Source organism: Myotis myotis, unplaced genomic scaffold (genome assembly GCF_014108235.1).
Source record: "Myotis myotis isolate mMyoMyo1 unplaced genomic scaffold, mMyoMyo1.p scaffold_m19_p_6, whole genome shotgun sequence".
Classification (NCBI taxonomy): Eukaryota; Metazoa; Chordata; class Mammalia; order Chiroptera; family Vespertilionidae; genus Myotis; species Myotis myotis.
This window is the reverse complement of record NW_023416368.1, coordinates 376,662-401,519: the sequence shown is the minus strand read 5'-3', so window position 1 is coordinate 401,519 and position 24,858 is coordinate 376,662. Positions and strand designations below refer to the sequence as shown.

The 24,858-nt window shown below is 62.4% G+C and overlaps 2 protein-coding genes across 25 annotated transcripts in view; both read right to left on the bottom strand.

Annotated features, from left to right (window-relative positions):
- Positions 1-1,945: 1,945 nt before the first annotated feature.
- Positions 1,946-14,285, bottom strand: GET4 (guided entry of tail-anchored proteins factor 4). 4 transcript variants are annotated; one of them, XM_036315467.1, is made up of 9 exons: positions 14,035-14,285; positions 7,881-7,959; positions 7,635-7,716; positions 7,158-7,307; positions 5,546-5,684; positions 3,887-4,027; positions 3,514-3,589; positions 3,333-3,405; positions 1,946-2,630 (listed from the first exon to the last, which is right to left on the bottom strand). In XM_036315467.1, the coding sequence occupies exons 1-9, from the start codon at positions 14,187-14,189 to the stop codon at positions 2,545-2,547; spliced, it is 981 nt and encodes a 326-aa protein (XP_036171360.1). In that variant the 5' UTR covers positions 14,190-14,285; the 3' UTR covers positions 1,946-2,544. The 4 variants fall into 4 exon arrangements, with proteins under 4 accessions (XP_036171360.1, XP_036171361.1, XP_036171362.1 ...); XM_036315468.1 differs by lacking the exon at positions 14,035-14,285 and adding an exon at positions 12,670-12,776; XM_036315469.1 differs by lacking the exon at positions 14,035-14,285 and adding an exon at positions 11,121-12,089.
- A 1,213-nt stretch (positions 14,286-15,498) lies between these two features.
- Positions 15,499-24,858, bottom strand: part of SUN1 (Sad1 and UNC84 domain containing 1) — a 42,340-nt gene continuing 32,980 nt past the window's right edge. For 18 of the 21 annotated variants that reach the window (XM_036315444.1, XM_036315435.1, XM_036315442.1 and 15 more), the window contains 8 exons: positions 24,744-24,787; positions 23,772-23,907; positions 22,892-23,146; positions 22,293-22,377; positions 19,896-20,011; positions 17,902-18,069; positions 17,519-17,611; positions 15,499-17,175 (listed from right to left, as the gene is read on the bottom strand). In XM_036315444.1, the coding sequence (XP_036171337.1) occupies positions 17,062-17,175; positions 17,519-17,611; positions 17,902-18,069; positions 19,896-20,011; positions 22,293-22,377; positions 22,892-23,146; positions 23,772-23,907; positions 24,744-24,787 (1,011 nt within the window). In that variant the 3' untranslated portion in view covers positions 15,499-17,061. The other 3 variants (XM_036315448.1, XM_036315454.1, XM_036315453.1) reach the window with 3 other exon arrangements.

Sequence of the window (24,858 nt, the reverse complement as noted above, 5' to 3'; positions counted from 1 at the left end):
CCTCCCCTCCCCTCCCCTCCCCTCCCCTCCCCTCCCCCACCCCCTCAACAAGTATTTATTGAGCCTCTGGTGTGTGTTAGTCGTGGGGTCCGGGGACTGGAGGGGGGACACAGACCTGGCCCTCAAGCCGTGGGTCCTGGGGTCAGAGGCCCCCATCTAGTGCCCAGCCCAGGCTGCCTGCACCGAGCCCCCAGGGGCACCTCACAGACCCAGTTCAGGACTCAGCACTGCCCAGTGACCCCCAGTCCCAGGCCTGACCTTGCTGTCTGACCACTTGGAGGAAGGAGGTCTGAGCTCAGCTCACCCCTAGGCCCCAGCACGCTGCTGTCCGCGTTACAGCCCGAGATGTCCCAGGTGCCCTGCTCCACGCCTTGGACCCTGTCTGTGAGAACAGGTTTGGGACAAGGGGGTGGCTTGGGGGCCCGTTTCCCCAGGAGGCCCCAGTGCCTGGTTGAGGTGGAGGGTCACCTGCCAGATATCTTGGCTGCCTCCACCCCCAGCCCCTCGTCCTGCCCAAACCATGACCCCCAGGGGAGCCTGGGGCCAGGGGGAGCTCCTCAAAGCGGGGTGTCTGCTTCCCTCCAGCCCTGCCCCAGTCACAGCCTGGAATAAAGTGGGCTGTGCTGTGGCTTGATCCGCGTGTTGGAGGCTGGTGTGGGGGCTCTGGGCCCCAGGAGGACCTGCCCACAAGCAGGGAAGGGGGGGCATGCCCAGGACCGGTGCCCGAGTCACCCAGGTGTAGGTGGGGGCACCAGGGGCTGCCCTCCCTCCTTCCCTGAGCCCACTCCTGCTGGTCGGCTCAGACCAGCTGTAAACCTAGATTGGGGTGCCGCAGAGGGGCCCCCTCATTGGCCTGTCGCTGTTGAGCTCAGCCAGGGCAGGGTCCTCGGGATGGCCGGGGGGGGGGGGCGCGAACACTTCCTGCCCCTGAGGTGCCCATCCCCGAGGGGCAGTCGGTGGGCCCTTTCTTAGAACCAGGCCTCACTCGCAGCCGGGACTGCAGCCCGTGGCAGGGTCATCCGGACCGAGGGAGACCCTGAGACCCCACCAGGCAGGGCCGGCTGCAACCCACCCCCTCCAACCAACCTAGACCCTCCCTGAACTGAGGTGCAAGTGTCTGTGAGCTTCTGCGTGTGCGTGTGCGTGCCCCAGAGACCAACAACCTAACATGCAACAAGGAATCGGAGGACAGCGTTAGGCCTGGGGGACGGTGGGAGACCTGCCCACACAGGGCTGGTGGGCGGGGCCCTTGGTTGAGGGCTGTGGGCAGAGGGGTCAAGTGCAGGCCCCGTGTGAACAGCCTCCTGGTCTCAGCCCCTGCAGCGACCGAGAGCCGCCCACTGGGCCCTGGTGGAGGACACACAGGGCACATGCAGCCCAGAACATGTTCCCTGAAAGTGCACCCTTCCCTGACCCTGGGGACGCTGCAGGCCCCAGGCCACGTGGTCAGGACAGACAGCTGTGAGCATGGGGCTCAGAGGGCGCCCTGGGACCCAGGAGGGAGAGGAGAGCAGACCCCATGGGTGGCCTGTTGAGCGCAGCTGCCCAGCTGGCTCTGTTTGTCCAGCATCAGCCCTGCGCACAGTCGCACAGACGTGCATTCTGCTCTGAGTGTCCCCAAACCTACCCCGTTGGGTGCAATTCATGGTTTCAAACCTGGCGGGACCAGGGGGAGTCGTCGTGGGTTCTGACCACCCCACCTTCCCCATGGCCCCCCAACACTCCCTAGAGAACCCTTGGGCAACTGGTAGGGGGCTCCAGCCTCAGGGCCCCAGTCAGCGCCAACCACCCCCCAGCCACTCACAGAAGCTGTGACCTTAACCTGTTGGCAGGTTTGGTTTCTCCAAACTTAAAGGAGACTCCCACACGGGTCACAGCGGCCCCGCCCGCCTGGGGCTCACAGCACCACGCCCCAGCTCCCCCAGAAAGGACGAGAACAGCAAAGCCCAGTAGAAAGAATTTATTTAAATTCAACGATGAACACAAACCTCCCTTTTATTCCATTTTTACAGCAAATAGAGTGGTGTAGTCCGCTCCTTCATGCATGATCACCGAGTAATAATCTACAACTCTGACTTTAATTGTGGAAAAATAAAGTGTGTCCCGCTGTCACCCCGGGAACATCTGTAGAGCTGAGAGGGCCGGGGCACTTGGGTAAGACCTAGGCCGCCGGGGGAAGGAATCGTCACCAGGAAATAAATATTGCGTCTTGAGGCGGCGGCCGGCAGCTCCGCCGTCTGCGATGCCACCGTGCAGGCACGGCTCCGGGATTTGGCACAGGCGTCCACGTGGGGCGGCCGATGGCAGCCCCCGACCCGGTGCCTGTGTCGACCCTCGGCACCCAAAGCAAACCCGAAACAAAGACGGAGAGGCGGTGGCACGCAAGCCTGTGCTTTATTGTGGGTCAATCGGAGGCCGCGCCACGCAGCCCCGTGCCCTCCGCCAGGGCACACCGGCGGCCGACGGAACCACGGCGGCCTGGGAGCCGGCCAGGCCCTGGGAACCCGCCGCCAGGCAGGGCGCCTCTTGGTGCAGGTCGGGGCGTCAGTCGAGCTCGATGGGGCTGCTGTCGTCCTGGCTGTCCTCGCCCTCCTGCTCCGAGGAGCCCATGAGGCTGCTCAGAAGGTTGCCTGGAAGCAAGCGCCCCATCAGAGGCCCTGACCCCCCACGCCCACCTTCCGCGCCCCCGACACACTCCCAATGCAGGAAGGTCACCGGGCTGAACGGACGGAGACACGACGGCCAAGGGCCCGGGAAAGGTGCTGACCGTCCGAACCACCGGGGACACGCAGGGCGACGGCACAGAGGCCCTCACACCCCGCTCCCGCCCTGCTTGCTGCGGGGACGCGTCCAGCCTGTGGGCGCCGGCGAGGCTCCCTGCACCCGCACGGGGAGGCCTCAGACACGTGCGCACCCACGTCACGGGGCCAAGGGCGGAGCCGGCCCGTGTCCCGCGAGGGAGACACGCGCATGGGACACACGATGATTAGCCTGAAAGGAACCCCACCGTCTGCGCCCCCCCCCCCCCCCCCCCCCCCCCCCCGCCCTGCGAGCGGACAGGACGCGCCTGCGCGCCGTGCCATGGAGCAGGCGGAGGGGGCGGGGCCAGGGGCGGGCGCAGCGCGCAACCAACCGCAGAGGCGGTGAGCATGGCGGCTGCGCTCCGTGTCCTTCACCAAATAAACAGCCAGAGACCCGGCTCCTCCCGGGGCCTCCTTCCGCGGTGGGTCAGGGGGCAGCGGGCCAGCCGCGGGGGGCGGGACGGGGGCGGGACCGGAAGGCAGACAGGGAGGCAGCCGCCCCCCGCCAGGGCCCCGCCCCCGCCCCCTTACCGAGCAAGCCCCCGTAGGAAGACGTCTGCTTGGGCGGCACCCCGAAGAAGAGCTGTCCTATCCTGTCGAGGTACTGACGGAGCAAAGACGGAGCAAAGACGCGTGAGGGACCCCGTGGCCCCGGCGCCCTCCGCCCTCCAGGGGAGGCCCCTCCCGCCGAGCCCGCCGCCCGGGGCCTCACCTCGTTGTACATGGGGTCCCGCCGGAGCGACGGCTGGTACTGCTCACACAGCACCGTGAACACGGTCAGTTTGCCTCTGAAACCGGACGGCAGGGCCACAGCTGTGTCCAGACACCAGGGGGGGCAGAAAGGCACCCCTCCCTCCCCCACGCAGACGCCCACACACTCACAGCCCCACACCCACTCCCGACTCACACACCCACGCCCTCCCACTCACACCCACACCCTCACACACCCACACCCCTGCACACGCTCCCACATCTGTGCACACCCACACCCTCACACACCCACACCCCTGCATACGCTCCCACATCTGTGCACTGACACCCTCACACAGACATGCTCCCGCATCTGTGCACACTCCCTCACTCACCCGTCCAGGGCCAACAGCAGGAACCAGATGAAGTTGAGCAGCGGCTGCACGAACGGAGGGCCGTCCTCGATGGACGGGTGCTTCTGGGTGTACGTCGTGAACACCACGGATGCACTGCTTTTGTTTTTTAAACAGAGGAACCTGGAACGAACGAGCACATCCCCTCACGGAACAGGCCTGTCGCCCACGGGTGGGCTATGGGCCTCTCCCAGGCCGCGGCCCCCACGGGCGACAGAGGACTCACACCCCCGAGCCTGCTGAGCCCTGTGCTCAGCAGCCGCCGTGAGCAAGCCTGGGCTTTCAGGCTTCACAGCTGAAGGGAGTAAGGTGTGTGGGAGGCGACAGGGTGGGGTGAGTTTGTCCGCACACCTGTCGGCCCCTGGGGCCAATGGTCCGAGGGCCCAGGGAGGACCTCTCCGCTGCGGGCGGGCGGCCCGAGGTGCATGGGGTGGGGTCCCGTTTTTTTAAGGCACAAAGGGGGCTCCATGAGAAGGGGCTCAAGACCCTCTACGCCAGTGGTTCTCAACCTTCCTAATGCCGCGACCCTTTAGTACCGTTCCTCATGTAGTGACCCCCTATTTCATTGTTACAAATTGAACACAATTAAAGCATAGTGGTTCATCACAAAAACAATATGTAATTATATTGTGTTTTCCGATGGTCTTAGGCGACCCCGTGAAAGGGTCGTTCGATCCCCAAAGGGGTGGCGACCCACAGGTTGAGAACCGCTGCTCTATGCAGAGCCACGCCCAGTCCAGAGGTGCCGGTGCAGAAGCCACGAGCCAGGCAGTGAGCGGGATGGAGAAACCTCCCCCTGCCGGTCGGGAATGGGGGCCTGATGTGCAGCAGGACCTTCAATCACACAGCACCCCCCCCCCCCCCGCCCCAGCGCCTGGCCACCGCAGGCGCTTATGGGAGAATGACGTGTCCCCCACGGGAAACGTTCCCGCCAGGAAGGGAAAAGGCAGAGCGCCTGGAGCGGGCGGCCCTGCCCCACGTGGCCGAGCGGGACCCCGGCACCTCTCTTCCCCGCGGTGAGTTCCCACACTTTCAAGACAAACCGAGGGAAAGAAAACAGGGAGAGAGGGCCTGCGGACCGAGACCCCGGGCCCGGGAGCGAAAGCTGCAGTGTCCTCAGAGGAAAATGCTTCGATGCTGAAACATCTGGAGAGGCCAGCACAGCCTCTGAAAAAGCCTCTGAAAGCAGGTTCACATCACAAGATGCGACTTACAATCTGCTAATCACAGGTCCTGCAAAAAACAGCTGCCTGACACCAAAAAAATCAAAAGCATGAGACAATGGGGGAGGGGACAAGACAAAAAACAAAACAAAAAAACCAATGGTAACATAAGAATCTTCTATATTATAAAAACCCAGTGGCCCTAACGCCATAACAACCAAAGACCCGTGCAGGTGGCGGGGCTGTGAGCGTGGGGAGGTGCTGGTGGGTGGGTGGGGTCGTGCGATTTTGTGCGCAGGACGTCTAGTGTTCATATAAAACACAAGACCTGCTTCTCTCATGTTCAACTGAAATGTTACAGAAGCCCCGGGCTGCGGCGGCTCCTGAGGGCTGGGAGGGCCGGTCTGTGCGGGCCCCGCGGGGATGCCACGTGACCCCAGAGCCCATGGAGCGGGGCTGGCGGCGTGCGGACACCTACTGCAGGACGGCCTGGGCCACAAACATGTCCACCTCGCTGCGGAAGCCGCGGGACGTGGAGTACTCCACCAGCATGTTGGCGCAGCCCTCCCCGTCGGCCGAGTGCAGGAAGTGGTACCGAGACTCGCAGTAGTTCTGCTCTGCAAAGGGAGAGGCTGTCACTGGAGGCGCACAGGCCGGAGGGGGTTCAGAGCATCCACTGGGGCAGAATCAGGAAGTCCCTGAGCCCCAGGCCTGGGACGGACCCTGTGCAGCGATGGCCACATGGTCTGCCAGCCCAGGCTCTGCAGGCGGCCCTCAGCCCAGCCTCCGGCAGCTGTGGGGACTGAGGGAGGGGCACTGCTGGACTCTGTGCCTGTCTCCCTGTGGTCTGAGCAGGACATACGAGGCCTGTGTCCTGGTTTCAAGCCGTGACGACTACACACACGTGCCCGTAGCTCTCAGCCCAGGGCTGAGTCTGCACCGTGCACGCTACTTCGCAGCCACAGAGGCGGGGCGGCCGGCAGCCTGGCATCACCTCGGGGGGCCCACAGACATAGGCAGAGATGGTGCCAAATAAATGCTGCTGGCAACACAGGTCTGACTGGGTGACTCCACCTGGCCCTGCAGATGGCCCACTCCCCTGAGGACAAGGTGGAGCTGGGCCCGCCCGGGAGGGGCTGGCAGGACGGGCGAGGGCTCCGGGCAGAGGCTTGCGGGTGCAGACAGACAGGCTGTGAGCGAGGACCGAGCACCCAGACAGGACCCGTGGGACAGGGATGTCAGGCCGAGGCCTTGGACAGGAGGGACTGGCCACGAGCGCTGGACAAAGGCTGAGTCTGGAGAAGGAGGCGCCCACAGGGCGCGTGAGGCCATGAGGAGGGAGCCTGCTGGCCGTCCTAGCCCACAGGGTCCGTAGCTGCTTCTCCGCCCGTCCCTTTCCGGCTGCAGTTGTTGTCCCACACACGCCAGCAGGGCTGGTTCCCGGGCCTCCAAGGCGCACCCGCCCCCGTCAGCACAGCTGCCTCCGGCCGCACCTGAGTTTCTGGCTTCACACACACAGGCTGGGCCCCTCCGCACCCACTCCGGGCGTCCCTGAGGGCAGGAGTGCATGCGTCCCCAGGTACAGGCAGGGCACGAGGGGTGGGGGCCCCAAAAACTCGCTGAGTGAGGCGGGTGCACCAACTGCACAGGCTCACAAGCTGGGGCGCAGCCCTCTGACCCCCGTGAGGAGCCGCACTCAGGCGGGTGCTTCCCGCCTGCCTCTCCCGGCGCCCGAGCAGACCGGAGCCAGGACGCGCACTGGACGCTGAGCAGAAGGCGGGCGGTGCGAGGAGAACAGCCCGTGCGGGTGGGGAGTGTGTCCCGACAGGAGGCCGTGGTGGGAGGGTCGACAGGGACCTGGCAGGGGAGGAAGGGCCAGGCCCAGTGCCCACCTCCCAGGCCACCCCAGCCTCACGCCTCAGGGCTGCCGCTCAGCTAGATGGTGACCAAGGGGCGGTGGCCTTAGCTCAGCGACAGGGAACCCCGGTCCTCGTTGGTCAAGACGGGAGCTCACGACGACAGATAAGCAGAAGCCGCGGGCGCGCAGGGGCCCCTGCCCTGCCCTCCCAGCCCACGTGCACCAGACCTACCTCTCCACAGGGTGAGGGCCAGCAGCTGGTGCAGCCGGGGGTGGCCCAGCCGCCCGGAGCCCCCGCTGGACCACTTCAGGGCCCTGGACACAAAGGCCACGCGCTCTGGGGAGTTCGGGTCCATCAGACTAAACAGTTTAGCCAGATTTTCTGAAAACGGGAGGGAGAGACCCCTGTTCAGGGCAGGGCACCCTGACTCAGCTCCTACAGTGCCCCAGGGTCATCAGAAACCACACGACCACTTCCCAGGCAGCTGGCAGCCCCTGGCGTGTCCTGCTGGACCCCCCCCCAGAGCACACTGCCGTGCCCAGAGGAGCCCGCTGGCGTGGGGGCACAGCTGGGGGCAGAGGCTGCGGCAGGAACCCCTGGGGCGGCGCAGTGGCCTCCGTGTGTGGGTGCGTGTGCAGGGGTTGCGACGGAGACACCAGCCCTGAAACACACAGGAAAGGAGCCTCGAGTGCCATGAGAAAGCCTCACCCAACAGCTCATCGGCCACCTCCACTTCCGCCTTCTCCAGCGACTCCAAGACCAGCATGGACAGGTCCGCAGCACTGTTTTGCTACAAAACATGGAAACAGACAAGAATCACGTGGTTAGAGAGCGAGCTCTGTGTTGGGAAGACACAGCCTCGCAGCCCAGATGACAGGCGGCAGCCTGGGCGTGAGGCCCCCCGGCCCACAGACCCCGCCCGCCCGGCCGGCTCCGCCCGCGGGGCCTGCTCACCTGGCCGTGGCTGAAGAACAGCAGCGCCCCGGAGCACATGAGCTCGCGGGCCTCGGCGTGCTTGCTCTGCGACATGTACCTGCAGCGGAGCAGAGCCAGTCAGGGCCCCAGCAGCCCACGGGGGAGCTCATGAGGCGGGCAGGGCCCTCCCACAGAGCGGGCTCAGGCTGCGTGCGGTTTCCTGAGGTCTCCCCACCCGGGCCCTGGCGCTCTGCCCTGCCCGGCTGCACGGAGCCCCTGCGGTCAGCGACGGGGCCTCGGACAGCAGACAGGGCGCCCTGCGGCCTCGTGCCTGGGCCATCAGCAGGGACTCAGGCCCAGGATTGTCAGAAGGGACCAGCAAAAGGTGGGTGACACCCCCTCACCTATTAGGGCAGAACCAAAGGCCAGGACGGCACACAGGACGAGGGACGATGCCCGCCGTGGCTGCGCCGGCGTTCTCAGCGTGCCCTCCCTTCCCACGGGAGGCACCGCCACCCCTGGTCCTGTGCGGGCACCCCACTCCGCACGCATGGTCACCAAGGACAGGACCTGGGCTGGCGGGGGAGGGGCAGTGCCGCCAGAGCCTGGCAGGGCCTGGAGCAGACGGCTGGACAGGACAGGTCTGTCCGCACCAACAGTGTCCAGGGCAGGAGAACAGCCTGAGGAGCGCAGGGGGCAGGTCGGCACAGAGCTGTGTGGGCGGCACCCGGAGCACCTGGCTGTCCGGGGGCCTCAGTGACCACAGGGGGAGCACAGCCAGGAACCCACCTGCGGGCACACACCCCTGGGTGCAGAGGCCAGGCCGCGGCTTCCCTTCCACCAGGGGGAGCGATGGTGGGCTGTCCCCGTCACCACAGAGGTCTGCCCTTCAACACGGCCCACAGGCAGAGCCCAGAACACACCCGTCCCGCCAGCAGCAGGCCCGCGGCTCGGCCCGTTTCTGTCTCAGCACTGCTGACAGAGGTGTGCCCGTCGCACACGCACACGCACACGCACACACACACACACACACGTACACGGACGGCCCGTTTCTGTCTCAGCACTGCTGACAGAGGTGTGCTCGTCACACACGCACACACACATGCGCACACACACATGCGCACACACACATGCGCACACATGTACACAGACGGCCCGTTTCTGCCTCAGCACTGCTGACAGAGGTGTGCTTGTCACACACGCGCACACACGCACACACACACACGCGCGCACGCACACACACATGTACGCATGCACGCACACACGGCCTGGTCCTCCAGACAGCACCCACAGCTCCACCTCATGGACCCCAGGGCCAGCACACCAGCCCGCCTCCGTTCCTCAGGACACACGCTGGGCCCTTCCATCTCAGGAACCCACTCCAGCGAGAAACAAGCCCCCGAAGGCAGGGAGGCCGTTCCTGGGCAGGGGAGCCAGCTTTCCGGGTGGGGTGGGGAGGACGGGAGCAGCGCTCCCCCAGGCAGCGGCTCCCCTGACCACAGGGACCCCCACCCTGCCCCGAGGTGCAGGCGCCCCGGCATCACCACACCTTGTGTACAGCGCCATCTACTGGCAAACAGAACTACCTGTGATCGCCCACCGGCTGAAGGATAAAACCCAGCAGTGCCTCCCGGGAGCCAGGGCAGTGATGGCGAACCTTCTGAGCTCGGCGTGTCAGCATTTTGAAAAACTCCAACTTAACTCTGGTGCCGTGTCACATATAGAACTTTTCTGGTATTTGCAACCATAGTAAGACAAAGACTTATATTTTTGATATTTATTTTATATATTTAAATGCCATTTAACAAAGAAAAATCAACCAAAAAAATGAGTTCGCGTGTCATAGGTTCGCCATCACTGAGACAGGTGCTCACCACCTGCCACCAGCGAGAAGTACAACCACGAAACACCACGGACAACGCGACAGGCAACACAGGAAACGACGAGTCTCCAGATACCAAGTTCAAAGTCACACAGAGAATCCACAGCAGCCACCACGAAGCAACAAGACACGGACACGCGGGCAGTTCAGTGACGCAGAAGAGCTCAATGTGCACAGTGAGCACCTGACCCCGAGACGGACACTATGAAGAGGGACAGACGGACACTCTGGACGGAGGTCCCCAACGAGAAGGCCGCCCAGGGCGACGGGACAGACAGGCAAGACTCCATGGGAGAGGGAGCTCTCCACTCCATCCGAAGGGAAGGGCAGCCTGGGACAGTGGGTATGGGGGGTGGCTCCCAGGATATTCAAGGCAGGAAGTAACAAGACACATTGTAAAAACTGTCAAAAGTTAGTGACAAAACCGAGTTCTCAAAACGCGGGGAGACAGTCCCCAGAGGAAACCCTAGGTCCCAGGTTTCTGGCCGAGAGCAGCTGGGAGGGAGCGGAGGGTGCACTCAGCACAGAGAGAAGCACCAGCCAGACCACCTCCAGACGCATCCTCAGACGCAGAAGCCGAAGGTGACAGACAGAACAGGGTGTTGAGCACTTAATCAGCATAAAAGTGAAAGGGAAAAGGGCATTAAAACGACCACAGCTGGCGCTCCCTCCGAGCCGCCCGGCCTCCCCGCCCGCCCCAGGCCCCTTCGCATCGGCGTCCTCGCTCCCGGCTCTAGGGCCCTTCCTTGGCCTCTGTAACTTGGTCCCTAAGCCCATTTCTTTTAGGAATTACTTTTTCTACCGCTATGATTCACCCCATAAATGTCCTCTTACAGTTTAAAAAACGACAGCTGCTTCCATTTAGTCACGGAGAACAGCACGGAGAATGTGACAGAAATACCTAGAAAGGGAGGAGGGGACGCACAAACCTGCCGGGCAGATGGAGATAAGGAGCCACCGACAGAACAAGACGGCTTTATCGGAGACCAACAGCCAGAGCCGCGGCATGAAACACGGAGCAGAGAGAACAGGAATAACGTCAGAACCACCACCACCCCACCCGGCGGCAGGGCCCGGGAAGGAACGTGGCAGAGCTGCCAGGGAAGGAGGTCAGTCACCAGCCAGCACTGGTCCCCGGAGGTGAACGGAGGGCTCACCGCTCACCGTCTCCAGGCTCAGAGCAGCCGATGGACCCAGAACTAGACCCACCCCAGCTCCAGAGACGACAGGCTCGGGGGCAGGGGACGCTGGCACCCAGCACGCGGTGTCCGGAAGGAAGCAGGTGCCGCCATGCTTACATCAGGCAGAATCAATGTCAGCTCAAGAAAGGCAACAAGAGGCAAAGGTGGACATCTCACCCTGAGAAAGGGCGCCCCATCAAGACGAGCAACACTTACTCTGCATGTGCCCGACGCAGGCGCCGGGATACACGAGCAGCGCCAGTCGTGAGAGCGGCACGCAGCAGGAGGCTCTCCTCTCACTCCCACACGTCCGACAGAGCTCCAGCCAAAAGCACATGAAGGGCGGCCAGCACCGCTGATGAGGAAATGCAAACCAACCCCCCGGTACCAGCTCCCACCTGTCAGAGAGGCTGCCGTCAAGACAAGAAAGAACAAGCCCTGGCCGGGCGTGGAGCACAGGGCGCCTGCCCACGCTGGGGGGACGGAAACTGGTGCAGCCACCGTGGAAAACAGCATGGCGTTTCCTCAAAAAACTTAAAAGCAGAGCGACCACATGACCCGCAACCCCTCTTCTGGGTGTTTACCCAAAGGGTAAGGAAGCATCAGTTCAAAGCCACAGGCACCCGTGCCCGCTGCAGCGGGACCTGCAGCAGCCAAGACACGCAGCTGCCCACGTGCCCGTCGTGGGAGCTGGTGAAGCAGCTGGGGGCTGGCCTGGCCGGCGGCTCCTGGTTAGAGCGTCGTCCCCATACAGCAATGTTGGGGTTCAATCCCCGGTCAGGCCCATAAAGAGTCAACCAATAAGTGCATAAATAAGTGGAACAACAAATCTCTCTAAAATCAATATAAAGAAATTAACAAAAAGCTGTGATGCATATATACAATGGAGTATTACTCAGCAATAAAACGAGTGAAGTCTTACCCTTTGTGACAACACGGATGGATGCACCTGATGCGATTATACTAAGTGGCATCATTCAGACAGACAGACCCCAGGAGAGGGGTGTGGGGGGAACTGGGCCGAGGAGACCAGACTCGGGGAGACCTCGCTATGGCGCTCACCGATGCCAAATGATAATGGTGCGCACCTGTTACCTCAGGAAATTTAATTTTAAAAGTCACTATGGCCCTGGCCAGTCTGGTTCAGTGGATAGAGCGTCAGCCGGCGGACTGAAGGGTACCGGGTTTAATTCTGGTCAAGGGCACAGGCCCGGGTTGCGGGCTCGGTCCCCAGTGGGGGGCGTGCGGGAGGCAGCCGGTCCATGATTCTCTCTCAGCGTTGAAGTTTCTCTCTCCCTCTCCCTTCCTCTCTAAAAAATCAAAACGTGTAAATGAGACAGTCAAGTCTCAGCTGACGCCGCGCCCTCGAGTTCCGTCCCCCAGAACACAGCCGCCGGCCGCAGGGAAAGCTCAGGTTCCCCAGGGGGTAGCAGAGAATGTGCATTTTAAGGCTTTCTTTAAAAAAATGTCTTCATTTGGTTTAAGAGGCAAAACAGGTCACAGGCCACCATCAACCATCCACGCCAACCCAGAGAGGCGCAGGGCCCCAGGGAGGAGGCCTCAGGCCACGGCCCCTTCCTGCCCCGGGAGCGAGCAAGTGACTTAGCAGATGCCCTGCCCGGGGACAGCGGCTGGGACGGAGCCAAGCACCGAGGCTCCAGGAGCCCGCGGCCACGCCCACTCCTGTGGACACAGCCCCACGCGCCGCCCACCTGCGGGGCTGCCCGACCCCCTCTCTGCTCCTCGAGCGGCGGGGGTCATTCACCGGGTGGGTGCGGGGCAGCCAGCGCAGTCCACCTGCACAGGGTTGCCACCCGCGTGGGCGAGGCAGGAACCCGGTGAATCCACAGCAGTCATGCTGGCGAGTCAGTGTCAGGTAGAACCCTGGGGAAGTGCAGGGCCATGAGCCGGGAGCAGGGGAGCAACTAGGCATCGCTTCAGGGGGTGCTGGGGGGGGCTCCGGGGGGTGTTTGAGGCGGGGTGCTCCAGGGGGGTGCGCTCCAGGGGGTGTGCATGTGGACACTCACCCGCTGGCACTGATGTGAGGACTAAGTGTAACGTACGTGTGTGTATCTGTGGGAAGGCGGCCTGAGCCTGAGCTGCGTCCCGGGGGCAGGGGCGCAGACGGTCACTTCTCATGACCCCCGAGGGGCAGCGGCGCCTCCGGTGACCCCGGGGAAGCCAGGTGACCCCGGGGAAGCCAGGCTCCGAGCACAAGGTCAGGCGCGGGGCAGAGGCGGAGGCCAGGCCCGGGGAGGCCGGGCGGGGAGGGGCTGCCTGCTGCCCCAGCCCCCAGGCCCGTCGGGATGGACCCTGGACCCAGAGCCTCGCCGCCCTGAGGCCACGCTCGTCCCTCCCACAGCGGCCACTGCGCGGGTGCAAACACCGGACAGGTCCGCGCAGCCGGCAGGGCCCCGCACAGCCCCGGGCGGCCCCGGGACAGCAGTCCGCTCCGCCCTCCGCACCGCGGGCCCTTCCCTCCAACACGCACCGGCCAACGACAGCCGAGCGGAAAGGGCCCCCGTCCCCCCCCCCCCCCCGGCGGAGGCGGCCCCGCCCGGCAGCGACCGGCGACGGGCAGGTGGAGAAAGGCCCCCGGGTCGCCACTGGTTCCCGCCGGAAACCGCCAGGGTCGCCGAACGCGTGTCGCTCCGGAGCGTCGCACGCACATAAAGTCGCGGTGTCGGTCCGGCCCACGCACCGCGACCCCGGCAGCCGCGGGGCTGAGCCCTGAGCCGCGCGGGGAGGCGGCACGTTTGCTTCGTCCACGCCACCCAGGGTCACCCCGCACGGAGCCCGCGCCCCACGCGCCGCCAGGGCTCCCGCGGCCCAGGGTCACCCCCGCACGTGGGCGGCGCAGGTGCCACAGCCGCCGGGGGCAGGCACGGCGGACCGGACCCGACACCGCGGAGGGCGGCGTTCCGAGTGGGCGGAGAGCCGTGCGACCTCGCGTGGGGGCTTCGCACCAACGGCGCTCGGGGTGGGGACCGGCAGCGGGGCGGGGTGCGGGGTGGGGGCGGCCGGGGAGCCGGAGCCGGGCCCTCGCCCCGCCGCCCGTCCGACCGCGGCGACAGGCAGCGGCGCGGGCCAATGGGCGGCGGGGGCGGGGCGCCGGGCGGGACCGCGCTACCTGAAGAAGAGGGTCCGGTACATCTGGTGCGCCTCGTAGTACTCGCCCTTCTCCACGCTGGCGCGCAGCTTGCCCTCCACGCGCTGGACGCCGCCGCGGTTGCGGGCGCCGTTGCGGGCGCCCTCCTGCTCGGCCATCGCCGCCGCCGCCGCCATCGGGCCGGCGCTCCGCGCAGGGCTGACGCTGTCGCAGGCGCGGTCGGCAGCGCCTCTCGGCTTCCGTCCCGGCGGCCGCCCGACGTCCTCTACGGTGGCCGCGAGGAGCCGCGCGGTCGGGGGCGGGCGCGCCGACGGGCGGCCACGTGACCGCGGGGGCCGCCCGGGCGAGGACGTGACGCGGAGGAGGCGGAGCCCGAGAGGCCACGTGACCGCGCGGCACGCTGACGTCACAATGGCGGCCGCCGGCGGGGGCGGGGCGCTGCAGGTCGGAGCGTGGTTCCCGGGGCAGCTGCGGGTTCCGCGGCCGTGACGTGGGTCAAGGCTGGAAAAGAGGGGGTTTTAGCCGCGTCCGCGGCGGCGGGCGGTGCAGACCAGGGTCAGCCCGGCCGGGACCAGGCACCGAGGGCAGCCGCCTCGCGCCCCCGCCCGACGGCTCCTGACGGTCCCCGGCTGTGGCTGGTGCGTGTCGGGAGCCCACGCCCGTCCACGCACCCGAGGCCGCACCTGCACAGCCGGCTGCCGACCTGAGAGCGAGACCCTCTGACCCGATGAGCCCGGAGGTGGGGCTCCTGCCGCCTCGGCCCATACGGGGGTGCGGGCTCCGTCCCGCCGCGGAGCTGCAGGCAGCTGATCAAGACTCTCATCCTGGATGTTTCTCTCCCCGAAACCAACGGAAACTTTTTTAAAAAATGTTTTTATTGATTTCAGAGAGGAAGGGAGAGATAGAAACATCAATGATGAGAGAGAATCATGGATCGGCCGCCTCCTGCACGCCTCCCACTGGGGTCGAGCCCGCAATCGGGGCCTGCGCACCGACAGGAACTGAACCCGGACCGTCAGTCCACAAGCCGGCGCCCTATCCACTGAGCCACACCAGCTGGGGCCAACGGAAACTTTTAAAGGGGGGGCGGGGGCGGAGCCTCGGCAGCCCTGCCCTCCGAGTGCGGGGCGTGCGGGGCGAGTGCGGGGCGTGCGGGGCGGTCAGTACCCACAGATGGGGCGGGCCTAGGCCTCGGGTTCGCGGAAAACCAGCGGACCCGGAGCGCCGCCCGCCCTGCACTTCACCGATGAGCCGAAGCTGGTTCGGGAAGCGGGCTCCGGCCACGCGTGTCGGTAACCAGACCCAGGACGGGAGCATCCCGCCTCCTTCCTGCCGCCCTCCCTCCCGACCCTCGGGTGCCCTGCAGTCAGGGCCGGTGAAGCGGGTGAGCACGAGGCGGTTGCATGAAATCCCGACAGACACACCCGGGAGAACATGCAAACCTAGTCGTCCCCCCCACAGCTCCCCGGCAGAAACAAAGCAGACTGGCAAAGAAATAGTCTGTTTATTATTCATGTGAAGTATGACATGCACTCTTAAAAATTAAAAACTCTTTATTAAACATTTCAATAGCATCTTAGTTTGGTGGCAGCAATAGGAGCACTACCAGACATGTGGGAAAGCATTTACAAAAATACACTGCACAAAGTCCTATCTTGCGTCTTTAAAAATAAATATTCAAAATATTTCCACCCCAACTCCCAAATTTTTATATAGGAAATTCTGACTCATATATTTATCCTGTAATATAGGAAACATCTGTATACATTTTATCCAACTTAACTGTATAGGCAATAGCTCCAATTCTAAGAGTGAGGGGGAAAAAAGCTACTAGTTTTTGTGTATTTGAGGACTACTGCGCAATATACATAAAACTCCAGAAAACCTGTCAGCACCATCATTTTATCTTTTTCGAAAATACAACGTTTATGGTACACCAAGAAACTGTCTTAACCCAATAAAACTTTAAGGTGAAACATCTCTAACAGCTTACGTGCTTTGGGATATCTCATTTATAAAGTCTGCTCAGTGTTAAATAGTCTCAGTGTTAAACAGCCTCAGTGTTAAATATTATGACCACAAAGGGGAGGAGAATGGCAAACAGCTTAAGAAAAGGCTGGAGGACAGTCAGGGATGTGGTGGCTTCGTGCACGGGCCACGCAGCACCATCTCCTGCGACGCCACCAGTGGATGAGAACAGCCTCTGGGTGGCGTGGAGCCTGTTAGTGTTGCTTGTGCAGAGCTGGAAAGAAACCTGAACCCACAGGATGGGAGGTCGTCGTTCCCGTTCACGCTGGAAGGGGAACCTGCGGAGACCCGAGCCCCACTTCTGTGTGTTGACACCTAGACGTCCTGGTCTCATTCAGACCCACACCAGCCACGCGAAGTGACTCTCCCGTGTTCCTGCCAGGTATTCGTACACCAAGCTTTGACTCTGAGACTCTGTCCGTGGAGCAAGCTAAGCAGAAACACACATATTCATCACTTCCCCACCCGGGGACGCGAGACGACGACTGAGTAAAGCACAATCCCACCCGAAAGGAAAGGAGTTTGGAACTGAAGTCTGGTGACACTGATTTTTCCCCTGAAAGAACTGAGTGCTGAAAAGATAAAATAGGTAGCTGCCCCAAAGTCCTTTAAAAGGGCCAGTGATCGGCTAAGTGTAGAAGCTTCAAGAACACGTCAAACCTTTTAATATCATTTGCTTTGTTCCTGATGTCAAGAAAATAAGGAATATAAACAGCTTTATGTTTAAAAACAAACCCCCCAAACAAAGTGTCTTTGTGAACCATACATTCAAATTAAGTTCTGAGATCACCTGTGGCTAACGGGTCTCCTCCCTAAACCCAAGCCCTCAACACGCAGCTTCCCATAGAACAGCAAGGGGCGGCACAACAGTCATTGCTAATTCCCGTGTCCTGCTGGCAGTCAGCAGCGTTTATTGAACAGGGGACGTCACATGTCCCATGCCCTTGCTCATGAAGGGAAGGTCCCGTGTCTCGGGCTGCCCCGTATGTACAGAATGTACAGCAGCAGTGAGGAGCGTCTCTACTTGACAGGGTCTCCGTGCACTCTGAACCGATAGAGACATGTGTATTCAGGGTGGCCCCAGTTAGAAAAAATCCGAAGTTCCACTATTTGGAAAGCTCTTTCAGGTCTTTTCTGAAATCAAAGGAGAGAAGAAAACTCACTTATTTCGTATTAACACCCCTGATCTCAAGCACACGGCCTGAGGCTCCCGAGAGGAGCCAGGCTGGGAACAGGCCCTGCGCCATCTCACAGGCACAGCTCAGGGGGGGCTGAGAACCCGCCGTGAGCACAGACTTGGCTTCTGTGAGGACACACTGACGGGAGCGAAGCATGCACTGCAGAGGCTCATTCAGGGAGAGGGGAGCCCCGCTCCCTTCCCGAGGCTGAGCCACGCACTCTGGCAGCTTGCTCACGGCAGCAGGGCCTGCGGACTCGGGCCCGGGGCTGGGGACCAGTGTGTGTGGCAGGTGCTCACCGGGACGGGGAAGGTCTGGAGCGACTCCCCCTCTTGGTCGAACATGAACTGTCCCAGCAGCTGCCCTTCCTCTTGATACTCATTTTCTAGTCCCTGAAAGCAAAACCAGACGGTCACCGGATCGTGGAAATGACACCGGCGGACAGCATCTCTCCAGCAGGAGCGGGGGAACCCGTCTCCGTCACTGGGGAGACCAGGGCTCTGCGAGGCTGCCACCCGGGCCTTTCGTTCAGGCTTTCGCAACTCCTCGCCGGTGAGGGAGGTGTTCCTCCATCACTGAGACCTGACTTTCTCTCCGCTGGGCCCACGCTGCCTGCAACGCTGCAGAGGAAAGTGGGCAGGGAGGAGGGCACCTCTGGGGCCCCGGGTGCAAGCACACTCACATAGACGGAGAAGTCCTTGGGGGCGCTGGTGATGTTGCCCGTGGGCGACAGCGTCTTTGGTATGTGCTCTAGGGTGAAGCTGGTTGGGTGGATCTCCATCGACAGCCGCACCACCAGGAACCCCTGTGAGCCTTTGAATGCCCAGCAGTTCCCTGGATAGATGTCAGGCTGGGGAAAGGCAAAATACTAACACTTAATAGCTGGGCAAGCGCTTAACCATTCATAAAGCAGAAGCAGTAGGAGGAAAGACTGATACCATTGAAATAAAAACAAAAGCATTTTTCATGGTAAAAAAATTATCATCAGCAAAATCAAAAGACAACCTGGGGAAGAGGGACTGCCTCCCACAGGTGAGTGCGTTCTACGGAGCTCACATGGCCAGGACCAAAGGGAAAATGGGCGAGACGCACCACATAGGCCACACGGAGTGTCAATGTCCCCAACCACAAGGAGGTCCAGCTCACACAGGACTGGAAACCAAGTCTATGTGGCAGGTGTCCCGGTGGCTCACCTAGCAGACTACCATCATCCCAAGGTGGGCGCCTGTGCTGACGCTGAGGGACGCGCACGCTCACACACTGTGCACACTGGCCAAGCTCAGGAAGCCCAGCCGGCAGGCACATCGGTCTCTGATCCACATGCCCACTTCCATCGGGGGACACTGGCAAGGGTACAAAACAACTGGCCACAGGACACAGGCGGCAAGAGTACTTTCCACAGCAGAGGAGGGCCCTGCCCTGGTGCCAGCTGCTCTGTGGTGCGGCCCAGACCAGGAGGGAGGGAGGGGCAGGATGGTACGACACGAGGAAAAGATACTCATTCTCGGTTCTTTGTGCCCCCTCTGCTCGCCCTGTGAGAAGGGGCCTGGGCCCTGAATACTCGTTGCCGTCCGAAGGAGCGGCCACCCCAAGGCCACGCTCTGACCCCCTGCAGCCCTCGGTGCGCGTGCCCGTGGGTTTCTGCAGGTGCCGGTGTGGCCGCCCTGTGAGCTGTGGCTTCGTTCCTCGGAGGTGTGGGCTGAGCCCGGGGCGCCCTGCCCCTGGGAGGGAGCTCACCACCCGCCCCCCCGAGCTGTCCCTGCAAAGGCCCACAGTCCTCCCTGCGAGCAGCCACCACTGCTGCTGCCCCGGCACAGCCGGCACCCGCCCTCCTCCCGGGCAGGCACGGCTCGCGCTTGCCCCACACGTCCATCATGCAGAGGACAGCTGCCTCCTGACCACCAGGGCTCACGCTGAGACCCAGGCCAGCACGACGGCACAGGGCTGAGGTACGTGGATGAGCGACCCTGTGGCCCAGGGCCTGGCGAGTGCTGGGGATCGAGCAGCAGCACGACGCAGGTCAGACAGCAGCGGCACCGCGGACAGGGGAGTGTCAGGGCAGGGCCAGGGCCAGCACTGCCCGTGAACGGCACTCCCTCACCGCTCAGCTCCTTCCTGAGCTCTTTCAGGCCGAGCGTGTGGTTTCTAAGTGAAAGGCCACTCTCATGTGAATGTTTCGTGTTAAAAAATAATTTAAATTTTCTTCCAAAAACATCATAATGTAAGGCAGCAGTTTAGTCCTGAAGCCAGACGAACGTGCCTGATGCTTCACACTCTTCATCATGCAGCCTTGAAACCTGAGACCCGTGTGGGAGGGAGGCCCGGGAAGGCAGCGCACGCCCAGAACTGCCGGGCCCGTGTGTGGGAGCCGCCTGTGGGTGCTCACCCCGCTCTCTCAGGCACGAGCAGGCACAGCTGACTCGCACAGTGGGCCCTGCAGCTCACACCTCAGACAAGATGGGGCGGAGTTACAAGCCAACCTTGGGGCAGGGGACAAGAGGGGCCGGGGGTGCTGGCCCGCATGTGTCCGCTGTGTGAAAACTCACTGACTGAAGACAGACGAGGGCACACACTCCTGTATGTACCTACACCTTCACAAAAAGCTAAACATACATCACAGAGTTGGTCACCACGGGCCCCTCGATGATGCCAGCCGCCAAACACACGGATCCTCACCTGGATCACGACGCGGGGCGACTGGGAGAAGTACCACAGCGGGATGCCAAACAGGCTGATGAGCGCCGTCTTGGTCTCATGCGTCTCCGAGCAGCGAGTGCTCAGGATGCTGCCCCCTGGAAGCAGGGGCCTGTGTCAGGGTCTGCGCCCGCCTCCGGAAGAGCCGGCCAGCCCCGCAGGGAGAAGCTGGCCTTGGTACTCTAGGTCAGCCCCCACCTCAGCCCCACTTGGTCCAAGTCCAGTGCCAGGAGGTGCCTGCTTTCAGCTGTGCTGTGTGCACCTGCCAACATGGGAGGCCCTTAAACATGGCTGCTCCCCGCCCGCCCGCACCTCTTGGGACAGCAACTCTGAATAAACTTTTGTTCGTGGTTTTTTAAAAATCCTCACACAAGGATGTTTCTATTGACTTTAGAGAGAGGAAGGGGAAGGAGATTAACATCAATGTGAGAAACATGGGTTGTGCCTCCTGTACCCACCCTAACCCCAATCGGGGATCGAACCTATAACCTAGGCATGGGCCCTGACCGGGAATCAAACCCACAACCTTCCAGTGTGCAGGACAACACTCCAACCAACGGAGCCACACTAGCCAGGCTGCTCATGGTTTTAAAAGAACAATAAGGAATCCAATCAGGCCCCGCTGCTACCTGGCCCGTGAGGGTTAGAGGGTTGACTTAAAGGCCCACGGCCAGCTGCTGGGGGGTTGGGGAGATACGCTGCCGGGAAGAGGCAAACTAAACAGGCGGCCGGAGTGTAAGATCACCACCCCCCCTGCAGACTCCAACCCTTCCACACACCACAGCGCGTTAAGAACCTCCTCTCCAGGAAAATCTGTAATTCCCAAATGTTACATATCCAGAAACCCGCGATGCTCTGTAAAACGTAGGGTGGCAAAACCTCCCCGCTGACCGGACGTGAAGTCATTCAGCCGTTCTCTCTCGTGTCCTATGAGCAGCCACGATTTCTTCACAGAAACGTTTCTGTGTTTGATCCAATGTCAGAGATCAGGTGACAGAAGGCATGTACGTGGACCCAACCCTTCCCTGAGCCACAGTCTGATTTCTCAAGTCCATCGGCCTGAGATCTCGGTCCGGGGCCTGCAGGCGGGCGGCACGCTGCCCTAGCAGACCACACTAACAGACCACACCAGCAGACCACACCAGCAGACCACACTAACAGACCACACCAGCAGACCACACCAGCAGACCACACCAACAGACCACACCAACAGACCACACCAGCAGACCACACCAGCAGACCACACCAGCAGACCACACCAGCAGACCACACCAGCAGACCACACCAGCAGACCACACCAACAGACCACACCAACAGACCACACCAGCAGACCACACCAGCAGACCACACCAGCAGACCACACCAGCAGACCACACCAGCAGACCACACTAACAGACCACACTAACAGACCACACTAACAGACCACACCAACAGACCACACTAACAGACCACACTAGCAGACCACACTAGCAGACCACACCAGCAGACCACACTAGCAGACCACACTAACAGACCACACTAACAGACCACACTAACAGACCACACTAGCAGACCACACTAACAGACCACACTAGCAGACCACACTAACAGACCACACTAGCAGACCACACTAGCAGACCACACCAACAGACCACACTAGCAGACCACACCTGCCTTATCCCTTGAGGAGCCCGCCTCTCTCCACTGGTTTGCTGCATTTCTACGCCTGAGACCTGTCCCTGGGGACTGTGGTCCCGGCAGGAGGCAGGCGCTGGAGGGAGTGTCGCCAAGTTCCGGAAGGAACCCGCATCCACAACGCGAGCACAGCCTCCTGGGAGACGTGGGAGAAACTGCCTGCGGCCCATGACCTCCGTGCAGGTCCCCTCGGCGACCACCACAGGAACAGGTCACAACACAGCGAGTGTCCTTCTCCTGGTGCTGCCTTCAATTCGTAAAAAAAGCGCCCTGGCCATCGCGGGTTCCATCCCGGTTGGGGTGCGTGCGGGAGGCAACCAACCGATGTTTCTCTCATTTGGATGTTCTCTCTCCCCCCTTCCCCCTCTCTCTCTCAGAAAACAATAAAAACATACCAAGCGAGGATACACAACAAGCACGTACCACCTGCGACGTTTACACACACACTGCACGACACTCAAGACCACAGCAACCACCCACCCACCGTGGGGGGACCTGAAAGCTGGAAGAGCCTGAGAGCCGTGGAAAGGCCCCCCACTGAGATTAGCTGACGGCCTCACCATAGCGCTGTGGGCGGGGAGAGCAACTGGCAAGGAGGAGCCCCGAAAGCCCGAGTGAGTCCTGGTGCTGGACGGGGAGTGGCAGCCCCTTCGGCTGCACCTGCCAGCAGGTGGCCTCCGGCAGTCACCAGAGGTGCTCACTCACCACCAGACTCCAGGGCGAAGTCCACCATGCCGGTCTTGTCCTGGGAATACAGCTTGAGCGCGTTGTTCACGATGACGCGAGCTTGCTGGGCGGAGGCAGCGCAGGAGGGGACCCGACCCAGGGGAGGGGAGACAAGGCTACGTGTTAGCGGCGGGCGTGGAGCCTGCGTTTCAGGGAGAGCACTGGCAGGGAGCTATGTTGCGGATGAAGGCATGAGGATGTTTGGGAAATCCAAACTGCAGCCTGCACCTGGCGGGGCCACGCGAAGGGCATGGGAGGGCGCCCACCCTGCCCACAGGGCTCCCACCGCCCCAGCCCCTGGCACACAGAGTGGTGGCCACGCAGGTTCAGAGCAGGCACTGCGGCCTGGTTCTGTGATGGGAGACACTGATCCTCACGTGTGTGGCTCCAGGCAGCCAGACTCTGGGACAGAGGTGAGCAGAGCAGTCCTCCCAGCAGCAGTGCCACCTGGGCGCCCACCTCTCACCTCCCTGGCTGGCACCTGCCCCGTCACCACCTGCCCTGTCACCACCTGCCCGGCTGCTCAGGACCGGCCCTCATCGCCCTCGCCAGTGTCCCCTCCCTCCCGCTCCACCTACCGCTTCTGTGATCCCAGAAGTCCCCTCCGAGGTCACCGCGGCCATGATGGCTTCAGAGGTTGGCCCCTGTCTTGTCACAGAAATGTGGTGGGTGATGTTCTTCAGTATCTGCAGCTCCAGCTCTTGCAGCAGAGCCTGCAGGTCGGCCTTGCTGACGAACTGCGCAGACAGCTTCTGCAGCAGCCAGTCCAGGGAGCCGTCCTGCTGGTCGTTGGAAAGCAGGAGCCTGACGGTCTCTCGGACTTGGGCATCGACCTAATAAAATCACGAGGACAGGCGAGAAGTCACGCGGCTCTGTATGCCCCTCCCCTTAGATACGATGGCAGTGTCCCCCAGCTCTTCACATCCATCATGGAAATGCTGCACAACCCCCAAACCCCTTTAATGTTTTTATTGACTTCAGAGAGGAAGGGAGGGACAGAAACATCCATGATGAGTGAGAATCATGGATCGGCCGCCCCCTGCACGCCCCCCACTGGGGATCGAGCGCCCAACCCTGAGCGGAAATCAAACCGTGGACGCCTGTTCCATAGGCTGCGCCGAGCCACTGAGCCACGCCGGCCGGGTGACCCCCTCGGTTAAACGTAAGAACCCCCCAACACGCTGGAGCAGATCAGAGAACACGCGTGGGAGGGGACGCGGCATAAGCGGGGCCTGTGCCTCGGGCCGAGGAGGAGGCGCTGCCGCGTCCAGCCTCGCCCACCCAGCACTGAGGCCCCCGGGTGAGGGGCACAGAGCACTTTAAATGTAGCTGTTTCCAGAGACGCCCATAGGCATGACTGCTCCGCACACTTCTGTACCGAACAGCACCCGGGCAGCAGCGGGAGCAGGTGCTCTACACTCCACGATCCGGGAGAGACTAGGCTCAGAGGAGGCTCACCTTCCCGAGGACCGTGTGGGCCTCCTCACAGCTGCTTCTCAGAGGCCACCAGGCCGCCATGTCTGACCGCAGGTGCTCCAGCTCGCGCTCCAGCTGCGCCACCATGGACAGCAGGTGCTGCTCCTGCCCAGGCGCGCTGGCGGTTGGGGTGGGGGGAGGACAGGCTCGGTGAACTCGGGAGAAGCGGGGCCCCAGACATAGTGGGTGACGTCAGCCTGCGCCTCATGCACAGGAGCTCCACACACTCAGGCCGGGTCCCTGAGGGTCCCCCTCGCCCAAGGGTGCACCTGCCCCACGTGTGCTGATGGGGGCGACCGCCAGACACAGACACACAGCACACGTGTCCAGCCCGACCGCAGGCCAGACACAGCAGCCAGAGGGGACAGGGTCCCCAGTTAAGCCTCAGGAATCACTGAGCAACGAAGGGTGAAGTATTGCATTTAGACAACCTGGAGGGCGGGGGAGGGGCTTGTGTGATGAAACTAAGGAGTGAAGAGTGAGAAGGGGAGTCCAGTGTCCGAGGGCTCGGGGGAGGGCTGGCTGTAAAGGGATGCACGGGGCGCAGTGAGGAGCCCAGGACCTGCTGAGGCACCAGGCTGTTTGGACAGCAGAGGGACGGCTAGAAGGGCCGGAGCCCTGCTCCGAGGGGCCGGCTGCAGTGTGGTGCAAAGGCTGTTTCACACGCAGGCCCTGCCCATAGGACAAGGGCTGAGCTTCGATGCCCACGTGCCAGAGATCTCCAGGCACCGAGCCCCCGCACTGTGACATGAGCCTGGGTTTATCTGTGCCCCGAGGGTGGCCCTCCAAGCACTCCAGGTCAAAGGGGTGCCCTGCCCTTGGGGTGCTGTGGGGAGAGCAGCAGACCCAACAGGCCCTTCCCAGGAAGACACACAGCTCTGTGTTCCTCCGGAGCTCGTCACCCCAGGTGGCAGCCCCACGACACGACGAACCTGGTGCCTCTGAGCCTCCTACCTCTCTGTCCTCAGCTTGGTCTGCTCCAATTCCTTCTGGATGGCCTAGAAGGTACGAGAAACCATCTGTTTTCACGATGGCATGCTGGCTTTTCATGAAGCCACCCATGCGGTTA